We start from the raw sequence: 19057 nt of genomic DNA on the forward strand, positions 1-19057 counted from the left end.
TAAATCTATATGACTAATTACGTCATAGGTTGGAAGGTCGAACAAGAACTGCATGCTGAACGGAGGTTCTCAGTGTTTCCTGAACTACGAAAGCGTATCCTCCTACTCCATAGTTGTCCGCAGTGTGGACAGCGGCTCTCCATCACTATCGATCAATGCTTCATTTAACATTAGCGTAAATGACGTCAACGACCAACCACGAGGTTTGCAGTTATCCAATTATAAAGTCAGCGAAAATGCACCAATAAATACCATAGTGGGTAATCTTTCCGCCACTGATGAGGACACAGGTCAAACACTCAGTTTTTCATTGGCTGATGATGACAATGGTAGATTTGGTTTGAACAACAACGGTAGCGTTTACAAAGCTAAATCTACTGATTATGAAACAAAAAAAGTGCATTATATCGTAGCAAACGTCACTGACAATGGGCAGCCATCAAAGACGGTGAGTAAATTGTTATACGACAAAAGCCATGTAACCTGTATTATTTTTTATCATCAAATTCATTGAACGCGAACGGTTATCAGCAACACCATTTGGGCGTTTGATTTGACAGTGTAGGAGGAAGTAGGATATCAACAAAAAATATCCTTTTTTTTCTCATTTTTTCGATTTTGATAAATAACTTTAATCAGTAAGTATTCTTTCACTTAAATTTTGGCTTAGTTCTGATTAATTAGTCGTCCACTCTTGCTTTGCGGTCGTTTGATTTTGTGTATTATCCATATGATCAATGACCCAATCAGACTCTACTCGTCCTGATACCATTATTAGTTATGATTTTATCTTTGCTTTTTCCCTAATTTGGTAAATTCAAATTCAAATTCAATGGAAACCAAAAAAGTGAAATCGAAAAAATTTGTCCGACAAAGGAAGAATCGTTATCACGAAGACACTTATGACCCTTAAGATCTAAAAAATAATTCTCCCTTCCATCTGTTAGATATTTTCTAGAAAATAGTCTCCATTTGTTATATCTGTGATTACAGGTCACGTTTTACCACTATCCAATTTTAATTGAGTACCTTGCTTGATAGCAGACAATATACTTACAATTGCGTTTTTTAATCAAGTTATTCACTCGTTGACAGCCTTCGTTCGAAACTAACATTGCTAACAGTCAACATATCCAGATGTAAATAACATATTTTCTCTCACGTTTCACGCAGATGACCAGGAATTTTTCCATTATCGTATTAGACGTCAATGAAGCCCCAGTCTCCATCGAGCTAACTCGAAACAGTGTATTGGAGAATTCGAGGCTTGGCGCGGTCGTCGGCATCTTGTCAGCAAAAGATAAAGACGCTGTACAATCCCTGACTTTTAAACTAGATGATGATTCATCTGGAAAATTTTCCCTTCCATCAAACGTGACTTGTCTGAATTCTTCCCTAAGTGGGACGCTGTGTACTACAAATTTATCGGTTAGCGGTGATATAAACTATGAAGATGAGTCGAGCTTGGACATCATTGTGCGCGTAACGGACAATAAAGGGCTTTTTCACATCGAAATGTTCAATGTGACAGTGATTGATGAGAACGACGCGCCCACGAATGTAACACTGGATGGCAGTGCTTCAGTCTCCTTGGCGGAGAACAGCGAAAACGTTCAAATCGACACTCTACTGACAGACGACGAGGATCAGGGGCAGAGTTTTTCTTACATGTTATTAAGCAATCCTGGAGGGAACTTTGAAATCAGGGGAGAGAAACTGTTTGCCTCTAGAAATGCTACTCTTGACTTCGAGTCATCTCCAAGCTATCACATCAAAGTGAGATCAACTGATAACGGAACTCCTCCAAAATACATTGAGGTAACTCTAGTTATAAACCTACAAGATGTCAACGAAAAACCAACCGATATACAGTTGTCCAACCGCAGCGTCCAAGAAAATCGACCTTCTGGAACGGTGATTGGCCGGTTATCTGTCAGTGATCCTGACAGAAAGCAAAGTCACGTGTGTAGCGTTACTGATTCAGCCAATGGAAAGGTAGGAATAACCAACAACAAACTGACGGTTGGTGGTGCGAGCGTCGATTACGAAGAGGCAAGATCTTTTAATGTGACAGTTCTATGTCGCGATCCAGGTGGCCTAACGGTAGAAACGTCGTTCGTCATTCTCATCCAAGACATCAATGAAGCGCCCACTAACATTGCACTATCAAGCGATAAAGTCCAGGAAAATCAAAAAGGTGGTACTATTGTGGCACAACTCAATGTCACCGACCCAGACAACGTCAAGGCACAAGTGCAAAGTGTTTCTCTCTCGATTTTGTCCTCGGATCCCAACCTACCGTTTCAAATTCGAAACGACGCTCTTGTCACCACTCGAGCGCTCAACTTTGAGAGTACTGCACAGTGGACCTTTAGAATATCAGCAACGGATGATGGAAGACCCGCTTTAACCCGAACAAAAGCCTTCATCATCCTGGTTATCGACGTAAATGATGCTCCAAGTGGATTAACGGTGAGCAAAATGTGTTTGCTTTCAAACGAGAAAATTTCCCCGCGCTAATCACCTGTTACTTCCGTTTTGACAGTATATCAATCAATCACTCGAAATTGTTCGCTCTTTGGAACCAGGACCGACAGATCCGAGTTAATGTTCTTAATATAATTATGCTGATGTGGACTTAAGTAAGAAACTATACCCGCTGACACACAATGTCTCTTAATACCTTTTAACAAATTGTTAAGGAAACCCGAAAAAAGAGAGGTATCTAAGTAAATTTGTTTGAGAATTTTTCTTTCGAAGGGTACAAAAATAATGATTCTCAAGGTGAGATGAGCCATCTCTTTCAGGGTAAGCATTTTCTGTTTGCAAGAGACCACCAATCTTGTTGAAAGATTGGAAATGAGAGCACATCTGAAAATATTAGCCGTTTTCACAATACATTTTCCTCTATCTTCATAGCTCTCTAGCTCCTTTGTGGACGAAAACAGCGACAGTGACACACTGGTGGGGACATTAACAGCCCTTGATCAGGACCCAACACAGAATCACACATTTCAGCTACTAAATAGTGCCTCAGGAAGATTTAAAGTCGACGGTAGCCAAATAAAGGTAAATTTGTCAACACCTTTTTAACTTTGCTTGAAGTCAATTTTTCAAATGTATCTTGTTTAAAGTACAAGAATTCTTAAGAAACTTCAATTCTAGATAGAGAATGAGAATTTTACTGATTCTTCTAAATTTGGAAATTGTGGAGAAATATGAAATCACTTACTTGGTGAACTGTTTAACAGAAGCAGCTGTATTTAATGAAAAGTTTGTCTCAATCAAAATGTTTCACACAATTTCCAGAACTCTCTTTGCCCCGACGTGTGTTCTTGCTATGATGTAGGCATGCACTGCAACGGAAGTAGAATGGAGATTTTATGGAATTCTTCATATTGAAATTTTTATGGGCCCTGAAATTATGTTTGATTTGAATCATCCTTACTTCAAGGTGGCTGTTCCCAACAAGCAATGTCTAAACCAGGGAGGTTCCTCTTGTCTTTTGAACTACGAGGCACGAAAACGTTACGTGATCAGAGTGAAAGCAACAGACGACGGATCACCACCATTATCTTTTGAGAAAGACTTTGGTATTGACGTTCGTGACGTCAATGACAAACCACGTGACTTTCAGCTGTCCAGTAACAAAGTGAAGGAGAACGCCACTATAAACAGTTTGATTGGCCGGTGGGTTCAACATTTGTTTTGCGTTAATTCACTCACTTCGCTTTTTTAAATTACCTCTTCTTTTTAACTTTAACAAGCCAAGAAGAGGATGAAAACTAACGTTATTTTATAATGGACTCAAAGAGGAAAGTTTGAAGACAGGCAAATATAGTTAAAATCAATCCTCAGATACAAAGTTAATTAAAACCGTTTTTAGTAACGGCTTGAAATGTTTATATTGCGAAAACTCCACTCGATTTTAATTCAAGCTCGACATTTGCAGTGACAGCATCTGCAAACGGTGCATATGAACACTGATTATGATCTAATTATATTTTATAGCTTGAGTTAACCCCCCTTGCATCCTAAAATTAGTCCTCATATTCTCCACATCGTTCTTCTTTACATTTCCTCTGGCACTGACGAGGAGAACTCAATTGACATAAGGGAGCTTCTGAAATTGGTGATCATTTTCCTTTTTTCTCAGGATCTTTACATTTGAATCCAGTTCCACTCTGTAAGGAGAAATTATAAGCCATTCAATCTAAGGTGATAAATGCAAGAGAGTATGAACTGCTCAGCTGATATTCTCTTGGTTACAGGTTTAAACTAGTTCGAAATTTGAAAAATCTGTAAATGCTACTATTTCCTCTTTAGTTCATAAACGGCTCGAAGCAGACAGAAAACAGCTCAGTGTTTCCCACTTTTTGAATATCTCATGCTTACATATCCTCTCTGGGGCGAATTTTTCTTTTTATATTATGCTGACAGTTTTTCATCACGCGACGAAGATGTGAATCAAACGCTGCTATATTCACTCAAGAATGATGATAGCGGTCAATTCAGGGTCGACTCTCAGGGAAACCTATACCCAGCCAAAAACTTTGATCACGAGAGTCAGAATAAACACAACATAAGTGCAGTGGTGACAGACAGCGGAAATCCGTCCTTGAAGGTAATTTTCTTGATTAGAAGGACTCAAGTGATGATTGGGCACGTAACGCTAAGTCTCTTTGTGGGAATTAGAAACCTTGTATCATTGCTTAAATTTCAATAAACCCTTCCGCGGTTTTATCGGCCATATTGGTTGGGGGTCAAACAAAACCTCGTTGCGTAGCAACGAGCCATAGAATCTCTTATGATAAGAAGACGCGCATCGCTACCCTCGTTTCAATTTTCGCTTTGTTCAGGAACAAAAATTAATATTCATCGCTGAAAAAGAAGACGGTAATAAAGGCGAGTGACTTTTTCTCCTCTCGGCGAAAAAGCTTTTCTTCTCTGCGTTTTATGGGAACATTGAGATCGTTTTTCCTTGGAAGTGACCTCGCGGCCGACATAATGCCAGAAGGTCAGAGTACAGCTTTTTCGAATGACTTTTTGTATGTAAGTAACTTAACTGTGCAGAGGAAAAATTGAAATAAATGTGTTTACGTGCTCTTCAAACCTTTTCGACCAGACAGGCTAACACACTCTTGAAAAACCAATAACTCGGTAAAGAGAAACCCTTGGTTTAATGGGTTTCGGAGATAGGTGTTCTGTCGGCGGCTGTAACAACGATAGAGGAGATCCGAAAAAATGGGTCATCCACTCATATGTACAGAAGTTATCGTTCCACAAGCCCAAGCAATCATTAATTGAAACATGGTCTCGACAGGTTCAGAAGGGAAGGAAATATTTCTCACTAGGAAAGTCAAGGGAGAGTGTTGTCGTCTGCTCCAATCACTTTCGAGACGGGAAGCCTTCAGTAAGCAATCCAATACCTACTCTTTTTTTGACTCCTTTTGAGCATTCAAATTCTAAGTCACCCAAAAGGAGGCGATTATCAACATTGGTTGAAAATAGTGATATCATCACTGCAAGTGACGAATTGATGAAAAGTGGAGACGATTCCCCAGGATTAAAACTGTGTACAGCCTCTGCACAAATAACCAGAGATGCTGATGTTCAACTCTATACTGGCATGCAAAATACAGATGCTTTCAAAAACTTATTTGAGTACTTATTCCCACCATAAATCCTAAAATTTAAAACTACACAATATGGATGGCTAAAAAAACATATTCTAATTTCTTAACCGAAAGGAGTGCTTTTTAAAATGCCATTCTCGCACCATGGCGGCCACGAGGTCACCTTCAAACAACATATCAATCTGCCCATAAAACGCAGTGATAAATAGGTACTTCGCCAAAAATTCGGCACTTACTTTCAGTAACGCCTTATCTACGTTCCCACCAGATCTTGGAGACGAAAATAAGCGATTTTCCCTTTATAAAGTTACAATATTGAGCGAAGGTACTGACGCGCGTCGAATAATTACAAAAGAAGATATTGCTTGTTGCTACGCAACGAGGTTTTGTTTGACCCCCGAACAATATGGCCGTAAAAACCGTGGAAGGGTCTATTGCCGAAAAAGCAGATAATTTTAGTAAATCGGATAATTTAAACTTAAGTGGGTAAGAAATTGGCTCGAACAGACGCTAAGTTGCGATAAAGGTATCAGTAACTATAAGTGATAACACAATAGGCAAGAATGAATGATTCATTTTGGCCAGACTTTGAAAGGATAATCGCCTGTTGTTGATTTTAGATTTCACCCCATTCCAGTTCTTCCGATTTTATATTTCATACATCTACGGTCAGGAGGCCTTAGACCAATGCAATCCATCTTTACTTTAATCGTGAATTTGCAGGATCTAAATCTTTAAATTTTCCCTTTCTGTTCATTCGTTCCAGATGGAAAAATCATTCATAATTGAAGTTTTAGATGTCAACGAGGCTCCGGTACACATCAACATAACATCTCAAGGAGGCCAGCTGTCTTTCCCCGATGGGCATGCACAAGTTCGCGAAAACTCCCGCTTCGGAACAGTTATTGGAATGCTAGAAGCCTTAGATCACGATGCTAACCAAACTCTAACCTTTAAGCTCGATGATGATGCTGGTGGGAAGTTCACATTGGGTTCTACGGCAAGTTGCCAGACGATTACCAATATCCCAGGGGTGAACGCTAAGTGCACCATTGGTTTCCATGTGAATGGAGATCTTGACTTTGAACTTTCTAGTGAGTATTACGTGACAGTGCGCGTTAGAGATGGCAATGGTCTTTTTACCACTGAGCAGCTCAGAATTAACATCGTGGATCAGAACGATGCACCTGAAGATGTGACTTTGGGTGGAAGCTATTCGGCCAGAGTGTACGAGAACGCGAATGGGTCACTCGTCGGAAAACTGGTGACAAGTGACGAGGACGTTGCGCAGGCACACACGTACGTACTGTCGGACGATGCCGCTGGTCGATTTGTCATCCTAAACGACAAGCTGTATGTCTCATCGGCGGCTAAATTGGATTACGAAGGTCAAAATAATTTCACGGTGAAAGTAAATAGCACAGACAGTGGATCACCTTCTCTTAGTGTAGAACAGGTTTTCGACATCAGCGTCCTGGATGTGAACGAGGCCCCAGCCAATATTTCCCTCGCGCCTGCTAATATCACCGAGAACAGTCAACATGGCACTCGCATTGGTCAATTAACTGTCAGTGACCCTGATAACTATGGGCTACGTGGTACGTTGCAAACACACAGTTGCCAAGTAACCGGTAGCAACATTGGCAAGTTTACCATCCAGTCCAACGTTCTCGCCTTAGGAAGTGCAAGTCTAGACTATGAACTGAAACCGGTTATGCACGTTCAGCTCAAGTGTACAGACAACGGCTCACCACCCATGTCACTCGCGACAGATTTATCCATCAATGTGGATGACGTCAATGAGGCTCCTACAGGCATTTCCCTGTCGAGCAGCGCCATACGAGAAAATCAACCGCCATCTTTGATAGGTTTGAAAATATTTTATTCAATTATAAACCATTTTGTCATGTTATAAAATTAGGGTTTTATTGAAATGCTTTGAGGGTACTTCTTCAAACAAAGAAGTTTGATAACTTTCTCCTCATCAGTTTTCTACTACGAAAACAATAAATAAATTCTTCCAATTGATCACTTTCGAGTCGCCGTTTGGTCCACATTTGAAATAAAGTTGATAAAAGCCGTTTAAAACGGAGCGAAGATGTAAATACTACGATGCTTACGAAAACACGACGGAGGTCTGGGCCGGATCGTCTTCACAACGCGGCCACCCCCCCCCCCCCCCCTGTTTTTTTTTTCTTTTTTTTGTTGTTCACATACTATCGCGGCATTTACTAGCGCGCCCGTTTAACTAATTCAACGCATGGAACAGACTATTTTTTCCAGGTGTCTGAAAACAATATTAATTAACACCTTGTCTGTCGAGTCTATCTTAACTTGACTATTTACCGCATAAAAACAATACTTCTATCGTTTTGAATGTGTTGTCTTTGTCATCATTTTTAAGGATTTTTCTCAACTTCTGACCCGGATAACGCCAATCAACCAACAAACAGGCAAACGTTTACCTATAAACTCATGGGAAATACCACTGGACTTCCATTCGTCATTGACGGCGCTGCTTTGAATTCTACACGAAGTCTAGACTTTGAGGCCCAGCGCTCTTGGAACATCACAGTCCAGTCCGTCGATAATGGAAACCCACAGCTAAGCTTATTAACAATTTTTCTCATCTCTGTTATTGGTACGTTACATTTACCGCTTGCAATCAGTTTAAATAAGAACTGATAAACCTTTTCCTGGCCATGTAATGTCGCGGCTGTGTTGGGCAAGCAGAATGAAGTTTAGGTATTTCGATTGGTTCAAATTTCACTTAGAAAGGATGCTATGCGTTTGGCACGAATGCGGGACTAGGAAAAAGTTTAAGGCCCCATGTCATTCCAATGTCCCGCTTTAATGCAGTCTACCGACTGAGCTCTGGCACGTTAGGCAAAATTTTAAGTTCATAGGTGACAGGTGCCTCACATACCTCTGAGATCGTTGTTGTTGAAAACCTCTTCATTCGACATACCACGATTGTGGGACAAAATCACAGTTTTTTCAAACGGCAGTTTTTTAGTATGGAACAGCTCATGCTTATTTGATCGATTCTCTGTAGGAAATCTCACACAGTCCATAACCTCGTCTGTCTAAAACGTTATCGTCAACGATACGGCGTTCTTTAAAGCATATTTAATTTGGAAACACTATTACAGTTGCTGATGGTAGAAGAGGAGACACAAGACCAACATTTTAATAAGATATGTCTTTTTTCTACGCTTTTCCTGTAGATGTAAACGAAAAGCCATTCAACATTACTTTGTCAAATACTGTCGTCGATGAAAACTGCCCACAGGATACAGTCGTTGGTGACCTCCTCTCCCAAGACCCGGACCGCTCGCAGACACATACCTATACCATGGTAAACAGTGCAGGAGGTAGATTCAAACTCTATGGAAAGCAGGTAAAGGTTGCCATGTCCAATGTAGGCTGCCTTAAGAACGGTGGAGATTTCTGCAAGTTGAATTACGAGAAAAAGCGTTCTTACACGGTGAAAGTACGTGTAACAGATAACGGAAGCCCACGTCAAAGCAGTGAAGCAAGCATGGTGATTTCCTTGAATGATATCAACGACCGCCCAAATGGCTTCAGGCTGTCTAGTCGTACTGTGAAGGAAAATGCAACTATCGGCACAAAAATCGGTCGGTTCACCGCTACGGACGAAGATCAGTTCCAAACGCTAAAGTTTTCGTTGCTTGACAGTGATGGGGGAAGGTTTGCAATTGATTCTACAGGTTATCTGTTCAAAGCAAATAGCACCGATTATGAGACGAGTAAGGCTCACAAGATCGTGGCCCAGGTGTCGGACAATGGGACAGTGCCTTTAAATGTAAGTTCTCTTTTTTTCAGACTTAGGCAAAAATTAAATGTTTTTATCAAATATATTAGTCAAAGCGCCGCAGAAACAAAATCAAAGAAGTCGCGAAGGCTGAGCAGAACATAGGAAAATCACGAGGAGATGAAGGGAGGTTAAAGCAAATTAAAATAAACTACCTGAAGTGCAGGTGACCAAGCTGTGACCAACTTTGTATCGGCCTGGTTGTGAGGGTGGAGAAAAGGATAACGAGCCAAGTGGCCCATCAAGTCGACGCTTAACTTCGGTCTCCGCCGCTCGAAGCAACTAGGAGTATTTCTACTCTCCCATGAATGGGGTGCTAGTCCATAGCGGGGCTTCTCCTCAGTGTTAAACTCGCCGGTACCCATTTAGACACCTGGGTGAAGAGAGGCACTGCGAGAGCAAAGTGTCTTGCCTAGGAACACAACACAATGTCCCTGGCCAGGGCTCGAACCCGGACCACTCGACCCAGAGTCCACCGCACTAACCATGAGGCCACCGCGCCTCTCACCTGAGGGTGTAAAGGGTGGTGCAAAATCGCAGGGCGGTCATCCGAAAACTACGACATATAACATGATCATTTATTTCCTTTCTCAGAAAAACAAGACATTTATCATCGTTGTCGAAAATATTAACGAACCTCCCGTAAACTTGACGCTTACATCATCTTCAGGACAACAGTCATTCCCTGACAACATGCCGACGGTCAACGAAAATTCTGCAGCCAACGCGACAGTGGGGACACTTCAAGCCTTAGATCATGACGAGGTGCAGAACTTAACGTTCTCTCTAGATGACGACGCCAATGGTAAATTTTCTGTGGGCTCGCACGTCACATGTCACAACAACACCGACATTACAGGCGTGAAAACGATGTGCACTGCACTTTTGCAAGTCAGCGGGGATCTCAACTATGAGGAAAGCCGTAATGAAGACATTGCGGTGCGCGTGACTGATCCCAACGGGTTATTCCACATTCAGCCGTTGCAGGTGGCGACTTTAGATGTTAATGACCGACCCAGCAATGTCACTCTCGCAGGGGATGATACAGCTTTTATCAACGAAAACGTAAATGATGGTTATGTGGGCGATCTTGCGACCACAGATGAAGATGCTAACCAAACTCACAGTTACATTTTGATAAATAATAGTGGGTGGAGATTTCGCCTCAGAAACAACAAGATTTACACTTCATCATTCGCAAACTTGGATTACGAAGCAAAGTCGACCTACTCTATTCGGATTCGAAGCACAGATGATGGCCGTCCAAGGTTGAACATAGACAAGACCTTCACAATAAAGGTAAGCCTGTTCAGCTTGGAGATGTTAATTTGTAACACCTTTGGGGGCGGAATTAGCTCGAGTGCTGGAAAATGAAATTCAGTAGTATTCACATCGGCCAATAAGTAGAACGAAAATTATCTCAAAGAGCTAATTACATGTCAAGTAAAAACATGAAAAGTGTTCGAAACCGGGAAATTGCAGGTGAATCCATTTCTCATCCTGATGGGTTTTAAGACCAGAGATGAACTGATAACCTTCTGACACGAATTGCTCGGGCGAAATCGAATGTATTTTGTTTTGGTTTGTTAGATATTTGTTTTTGCTTTAACTTGGTTGTCTTTTAGTTTCTAATGTCATTCTCTTTTAACTTTTTTTTCTTTGATAACTTTGCTTCGAGAGGATAAGGGTCACTAGATTTCCAAAATGATCTCTTTAGATTTCACTGAAATGTCTTACCCTGCGCCTCATGAAGGTGTACTGACTTGACTTGCAAAACTTATAATACCGTTCTACAATTTTTAGGTTCTTGATGTCAACGAACGACCGACAGATATTTTACTACCGTCGAGAGATGTCTTAGAAAATAGTCCCAAGGGTACAGTAGTTAGCAACATATCTGTCTTAGACCCTGACGATATGGGACCTCGAGGACCTTGGCAAAATCACTCATGTAGAGTCCTCAATCCCGTCAGTATTCCTTTTGAGGTCAACGGAACAGACGACTCTTTAGTTGTTGACGGAGATTTGAACTATGAAAAATTGAGTAGTTACAGCATCTATATTCGATGCCATGACAATGAAAATCCTCCTTTATCTGTCGATAAAAACTTCAAGATAAGCGTTATCGATGTGAACGAGAAGCCCTATGACATTACCATCTCCAATAACCAGGTCACCGAGAACGCAGGGATCGTCACAATTGGACGTTTTGATACCGCTGACCCGGACAATGAGCTGACTGTGGTGCAAACTTTTACATATACCATAGAGGCTGCCTCTGGAAGTGTCCCTTTCGTTGTTGTCCGAGGCGTACTTGACACTACGCGTAGTTTGGACTACGAGACAAATTCGACTTGGTCGCTGACTGTCAAATCTACGGATAACGAAGGTTAACATAGTTATTTGTATGTAAGTAAGGAGAAAAAAAGCGCCCTTGCAAAATCAGCTGGGATGAGCCGCAAAGAGTCTATCAGAAACAACAATTAGGTCCATTTTAACGGCTAGGACACTATTATCATTTTTGTATGAAAGGCTTTGTTGTTACCTACTCGGAAAATGAGTTCTCAAATCATTCGTCTTTATGAGAGAGCGTACAATCTTAAGTTTTCCGATCAGCCTGGTTGATTATCAGTAAAACTCAGTCTTACAATTTTTCTTTCAAATATGTTTACTACTCGTTATGTGTCTGACATTCAGTCGTTTTTAAAATATATCTGATAGCTAAAAAGGCTTAAGGTTATCGAACTGAACTTCCTCTCTTTATGCATATTGTAACTCTCTGTAGGTCTCACTTTGACGAAGAACTTTTCAATAATCGTCAAAGACACAAATGATCCCCCCACGGGCATTTCAGCTAGCGGTCCACTAAGTGTGAATGAAAACAGTCAACCTGGAGAGTATATAGGAAGTTTGACGACCGCTGACCAGGATGTTGGACAGACGCACCAATACCAAATACTTAATGTGTTCGCACATGGGCATAGGAATCAAAGGTATGCCGAACCCGTGATGAGTGTCTAGCTTATCAATGTTAGTGGCGACTGCACTTGGAACTAAACACAATGTCTTTAGAATGAGTTAGTGTCGAGATGAATAAGCGCATAAAAACGAAAGGGCTACCTTACGCAATCTTAGCGTAGACCTTTTGGAGTACTGAGGTGTTTATAAAGGACAAGCTTACATGGAAGTTCTTGCAAGAAAGCTTCTTTCCTACTTCGTAATACTTGTTACTTGCTCCGATTGTGCAAAAAATTTGATGATTTATTTTTGATATGATATTGTCTTTTTTTTCGTAATAATTTCGCTCTTTTTTACCGTCATTTTCACGCTATAATTTCCCTTTTGTTGCAGTGGTTCATCAAATCTTCATAACTTGTTTGCCATTGAGTCGCCGTCTGGCAGAATAACACTACAAAAGCCAGGGCTCGATTACGAGCTGTATGCCAACTACACAGTGACAGTGAACAGTACAGACAGCGGTTTCCCATCGTACTCTACTCTGGGCTCGTTTATCGTTAGCGTTAATAACATAAATGAACAGCCCCAGAGCATGTCCTTATCTGGAAATCAGGTTAGTCGGAACGAAATAGAAAATTGTGGCCATATCTAAGTGACAGAATGCTAAACCAATAGTATTTGCACCGCACTTTGGTGATACTAATCTTAAAGCCAGGCTCATACTCGCAGGGTGCAGGAGGCTTGTCACACGGAAACCTCCATCTGGTATAACGTCTCAGCAACGAATATTTTGTAGTTCTGTTGGTGGAGCATTTGATTACAAAGTTGTGCACCATTAGCTTGAATCCCTCACCGCTCGATCCCAGGGATATGGCGAGGAAGTTAGCATTTTAAGGAATGCTAGAAACTTTCGTTGCAATCCACGCCTCCTTTGGGTGTTTTCAAAGATTGTGGACCACCCGTCTCCAGGCTCTCCTGTTAAGAGTAAACTGAAATCCCCGCCATCAGGAGAAAGTTTAAATCTCTCGTACCCTTGTGAGATGTGTAAGGTGCAGTGGCCTAGTAGTCATTGCACTGGACTCTGGGTCGAGAAGCCTGGGTTCGACTCCTGGCCAAGTGAATTTGTCTACGACTTGTCTAAGTCATATGCAATAAAGCTCTTAAGGAAAAAAAAAAAAAAAAAGGAAAGAAAAAGAAAGAAAAGCTGCAACCCCAGATTTACCCATAATGGTAATAATAATAATAATGTAATATATATATTGAGCAAATTAACATGTTGATATGATCAAATGCGCATCACAACACTTTCCGGGGGACTTTGGCCAGACTGCATCAGCAGTTTACAGACAATCGAAGGAAACTTATTTGAAGATGCCCCCTCCCCCCTCCCTCCCCCCCAATTCCCAGTAAACAGGCCAGACCACATTACAGTAATCTCGTGAGTGGGTTCTTTAACGTCCCCTGCCTAACCAAATTAACTAATTAATAGATGCAGGAGACGGGACCTACGGTTTATTCGTCCTTATCCGAGAAGACTAGAATATCTATCCATTTCTTATTAAAGAAAGGTAGCGCATTCTCCTCAGTTATTTTAAGACCCTGAGTGTTGATCCGGCCGGGGCTCGAATCATCGACCTCGACCTCCCGCACAACAGTCCAGCGCTCTAACCAATTGAGCTAACCGGATTCGGGGAATGGGGTTTTCAGTTGACCAGGGCATACATTTAACATCCCTCCTTCTTTACTACTCAAGTGGGGCACTCTTCACTTATCTCATTTTAAACTAACCTATGTCGTGACATTTCAGGTGCCCGAAAATAGCCCAGTTGATACAGTGGTTGGCGACTTTTCAGTCTATGACCCGGACAACATTCACCTTCCTCTACAAAAGTTTCAATGTTCTGTGATAACTGGTGGACCATTTAAAGTAAGTATCAAATTAAAATGAATATACTTGTATTCATTTATTTATTCACTGAAGAAATACTTCTGTGTTCTGCAATAGTCCTTTTTACAGTTGTGGGCTTGGTGGCCAAGCCTTTGAACTGGAGTGAGGCTTAGGGTGACCTTGTTATGATAGAGATGTTGCTGCTTTTCAAATGCAAATTACTTTGTTATCGTGCTAACTAGATACAGGTCTCTATCTCAACAGGGTCACCCTTAGCCTCACTCCTGTTCAAAGGCTTGGCCACCAAGCCCACAACTCCAAGGGTGCTCATCAGTTGTGCGCTAAGGTTGAAACAAATAGAATAGTGACTACATCATTATTACGTCAACATGTCCAGTGCTGTTCTCAATAGATTCAACATTTATTTTCCAGTCAGACAAAGAAATCACGAACTTTTCGTAGTTTGTATTACAGAGCGTCAAAGAAAGCTTCCTGAGTAAATCCTACGACTGTTCCTCTTCTCTCCACCCATCAGTTTAAGCGTCTAACGGCAAATTATCGGCTAGAATAACAACCGGCTTTATCGGCAGCTTTCCTCGTTAGAAAAAATCTACTCTGTTACGACAGTTATTTACTTTTATCAATCGAATGTCATTCATGGAAGTTTTTTTTCTTCTCGTTTAAGTTATCTCTGCTTTAAACTTGATTGCAGGTTGTGAAACATTTGACTCTGGTAGTTTCAAAAGACACCCTGGATTATGAAACAGTAGACACATACATAGTGAACGTAAGTTATCCATGATTAGCTAGTCTGACCAGTGTGGATTTTTTAAGTTTGATTGTATGTTATTCATGAAGTGTAACACGCATGTGTAGCCAGGTTGCTTTAACCTTTTCTGTTTGTACAATAATTCAAACTTTATTGCAAAACAAAAAATTGAAAAGAAAAAAATCCATAATTTAGTCATACTGAACATCCGGCGCTCTACAGATTCACAACTCAAACATGTTTTATCTTAGAGGCACAACGTCGCAATTTTTGCAGTTCTTTGTTGCGACGTGCAAAATCTATATTACCTTGAACGCAAGGCTAAGAAAATGACAAACTATTATGAGACAATATTATGGAAAGAATGAAACAAAAAAGAACAGAATCGAGAAGATTTTCGCGGAATACAGATACAGGAGTGAATCCTTTCAATCTTACATATTTGTTGATATCCTTCCACAGGTCACTTGTACAGAGCTGTTATTCAATCCCTTCTCTATCTCTTCACTGTTTGTTATTGACATTCAAGATGTGAACGAGGCTCCCTACAATCTGACCATCACCTCCCCCAAAGTGAGCGAGAACGGACCTCCTGGAGATTTTGTGGGCACACTCAGCGTTCTTGATCCTGATTCACCGGTTAGACGGTTGCTTCCAAATTCTTTTTTTTTGTTTTCTTTGCCGTAAACCAAAGTATGTATCGATAGTATAAGAAAGTCAAACACCATTTGAATTTTAGAAAAAAGGAAAGTTAATAACTCGAAGGAATTGTTACCGTTGCCAAGTCGAGTGTTCTCTAAGACTCAACTTCCTTTATTTTACAATGGAGTTTTTATTACTTTGTGTACTTGTTTACTTGAAGTTTGTTTATATGTTTTGTTTTGTTTATTTTTTCGATTGTTTTTGTATTTTACCAACCCTTCAATTAAAACTTCTGTCAGCTTTAATTTGTAAGTAATTTTCCTTTACTCTGTTAATTTTCTTCCACACAGTTGAGTGGAAAAGCCAATCTATCGCTTACTTTAAAAGACCAGACACCAGGCCCTGTGGCGTTTACGCTGAACGGCACTAGACTGGTAACAACCAGAAAGCTGAATTTTGAAACTCAAGATTCTTACAAGGTGACAGTTGTTGCAACAGACAGTGGTAACCCACCACTCAATACCAGTCTCACTTTTGCAATTCAGGTAAGAAGAAACCCTAGATATTCTCAAACCTTGCGTTCAGGTAATCGTTAAGTCTCCGAAGTGATTCGCATAAAGCTCCCCATTAAAAATGTGTAAAATATCAAGCGAACTGGTGATGAGAAGATTCAAATTTTGATGTATACCACACAGATGAATAATGCTTCTTGCTCGCGCTGATTGGCTGGTTTGGAAGTGATTAGCAAGTGCTATTCACCTCCTAACAGCCGAAGAGTAAAAAAATCGTGCGCTAAGGTTTAAATATCCTACCCTTATTTTGTATTTTGACAAAAATAAACTCTTCATTTGGTTTCTGTGAGGTATATACTAAAACAGTTATTCACCTCAGTGACCGTGAAATTGATGGATAGTTTCCTCGGTGAATAACCCTAACGCGAAGATAAAGCCAGTCTTTGAACTAATTTACAAGGAAATTTTCAGTAGTTAAAGAAAAAAATTATGAAGAGATCTTGGAAATTACGCCATTCAATGTTAATTCATATTTTGCAGTAGATAAAACGATAATCAAGTGTAAATACACTTAATTCTGACGAGATTTCCAACCGCAATTTCTGTCCTATTGCTTGAATTTATATTAAGAATTCTCCGTGGTCTTAACAATTTCAATTAATTTTAGGTGGTTGATGTAAATGACCCGCCCACTTCCGTCAGGCTAGTATCAAATGGTATTTACGAAAATGCAACCGCTGGTACTATCATAGGAGTATTGCAGGCTACAGACCAAGATGCAGATCAAAATCATACCTTTGTGGTCACTGGTGACGGTTCAGGTATTGACGACTTATGCAATGAATCTGTTCTATTTAATTATTACAGTTAAACTCGAGTTCCACAAGAGTCAACATTTTAATATTCCCCTAGTATTCCTTAGTAATTTGTACTTCCCTTCACGAAAAAATGATGGAAGTTGAGAATCGTTTTTAAGCCAATAAGGGATAATAAGGATCCTTCGACAAAGTTAATTCAAGTAAAAACGTCGTCCGACTAGTATTGTGTTTAAATTACACGTGAGCTAGCTCGGTCAGATGAGACGCGCGGAATAACGTACGAACGAGGCATACTGAGAGGTTGTCAGAGAAACGTGAACATACTGACTAATCGAACGCTAAGCACAAGCTACAGCTGCGCATTTTGCCTCGGTCATGGCCTTATACACCGAATGCAAATATGGCGTCCAATTCGAATTCCCATTGTTCTGGACTCACTAGCCTCGTCTTCACGTGGAAATACAAAAGGATTATTACAGGTGTGAGAGGCTAGTCAGTCCAGAACAATGGCAACTCAGATTGGACGCCATATTTGCATTCGGTGTATTGGCTAATCGGGAAACTGACAAATGTGTTCAAAATATCAATCAGAACCTAGTCACTGGAATTTCGAAACAGCACGTGTCTATCTCTGTTAGAGCTCTCGCACATGTTATTAGTGTCAACAATGTTCTCGATACCAGAACGTTCGAATAAGCAGGAATAACTCGTCAAATAAAATTATTTATTTCAAGCTCAAAACATCACAAAATCAAGATGGTCGCCACAGAAAAAAAAAAGTACCGAAGCTTGCGGTCCCCAGAGGCAAAACCACGAAAGGGCGGGAAAACGAGTGATATTTGAATAAATTCTTCTAACAAACAATATAATATCATTTTTAGATTGGTTCACTGTTAATGGAAGCAACCTGCAGCTCGCAAGCACTCCACTGAATTACGAAGCCACACCAGTAATGAACGTAACTATCCTTGTTACAGACAATGGCTCTCCCCCTCTTTCATTCAAGGTTGGTTCAATTTACAGAATCACAGTGTTGTTGTTGCTTTTCTTTATGAGCCTCAAGTTTTGCTATTACTGATATCTTTTGATTTATGCAATTGAATTTCAGGATAATGTGAGCGTTACGGTGCTCGACAGCAACGACCACCCATCGGATATAAACTTTACCTCATCCCTCTCAGTAACTGATAACACATCGTTCCAGATCGTCATACCCGAGAACAGCCAGGGTGGAACTTCGCTTGCCAACTTAAGTGTCGTTGACGAGGACTCTGGTCAACAACACAATTGTAAACTTCTCGCTGGGAGGAATGATTTCATTATTAGTTCTGTGTCTAAATCGAGGTCAGAGATTACCCTGAAGGAAGGCGTTGAATTAAACTACGAAACTCTTTTGGATACTTCTCTTAGAGGTAAGAAACGGTCTTTCCTCTGATACAGAATCTGCTTCGAGTTTTTTGTCAAACTTGGCCTTTTGCTTTGATGGTTTCTTTGTTCATCAAACGCGAGGTACAAGAAACCTACTCCTGAGCCGGGACGAGATGCCTTGATACAAAAAAGCTTTAAAAATGAGTTCAGCGGGATTACCATTGTAATAAAGTCTCCAGGGTGTATCAAGTCTCAATTGACCAATACGAAACGACCAGTATGATTGCTGCACTTAGTATCATATCGATTATTGGGAAAGCGGACTTTGCATGCTTCAGCAGTACATGAGATATTTTATAGGCAATATTTATAAAAGTGTTTTTTTCCTTATTTCAGTATCAATTGAGTGCCGAGATAATGGCATTCCCCCATACTCAATACAAAAGAACCTCAGCATTCATGTGTCTGACGTCAACGAAGCACCATACGATATCCGTTTAAATGGTTCGACTGTGGTAGAAGAGAACGTGCGTGTTGGTTACCCTGTGGGATATTTCACTTGTAAGGACCCGGATAGAGGACAAGTTCATGTGTTTACTGTCATCGGAAATTACTCATCCGTCTTTGAGGT

At 40.6% G+C, this 19057-nt stretch overlaps 1 protein-coding gene across 4 annotated transcripts in view; it reads left to right on the forward strand.

Moving 5' to 3' along the window:
* The window catches only part of LOC148733550 (protocadherin Fat 4-like), a 52899-nt gene that overhangs the window by 28478 nt on the left and 5364 nt on the right, over positions 1–19057 (forward strand). For all 4 annotated transcript variants that reach the window (XM_088757221.1, XM_088757219.1, XM_088757220.1 and 1 more), the window contains exons 12-31: positions 29–448; positions 1174–2472; positions 2920–3069; positions 3455–3690; positions 4441–4624; positions 6403–7504; positions 8041–8277; positions 8864–9462; positions 10066–10770; positions 11275–11860; positions 12257–12464; positions 12823–13042; positions 14237–14356; positions 15030–15104; positions 15549–15725; positions 16079–16273; positions 16908–17061; positions 17940–18064; positions 18167–18470; positions 18823–19055. In XM_088757221.1, the coding sequence (XP_088613347.1) occupies positions 29–448; positions 1174–2472; positions 2920–3069; positions 3455–3690; positions 4441–4624; positions 6403–7504; positions 8041–8277; positions 8864–9462; positions 10066–10770; positions 11275–11860; positions 12257–12464; positions 12823–13042; positions 14237–14356; positions 15030–15104; positions 15549–15725; positions 16079–16273; positions 16908–17061; positions 17940–18064; positions 18167–18470; positions 18823–19055 (7329 nt within the window). The remainder of the gene's footprint in view (positions 1–28; positions 449–1173; positions 2473–2919; positions 3070–3454; positions 3691–4440; positions 4625–6402; positions 7505–8040; positions 8278–8863; positions 9463–10065; positions 10771–11274; positions 11861–12256; positions 12465–12822; positions 13043–14236; positions 14357–15029; positions 15105–15548; positions 15726–16078; positions 16274–16907; positions 17062–17939; positions 18065–18166; positions 18471–18822; positions 19056–19057) is intronic.

The sequence above is a fragment of the Stylophora pistillata genome, chromosome 4 (genome assembly GCF_964205215.1).
Source record: "Stylophora pistillata chromosome 4, jaStyPist1.2, whole genome shotgun sequence".
Lineage (NCBI taxonomy): Eukaryota > Metazoa > Cnidaria > Anthozoa > Scleractinia > Pocilloporidae > Stylophora > Stylophora pistillata.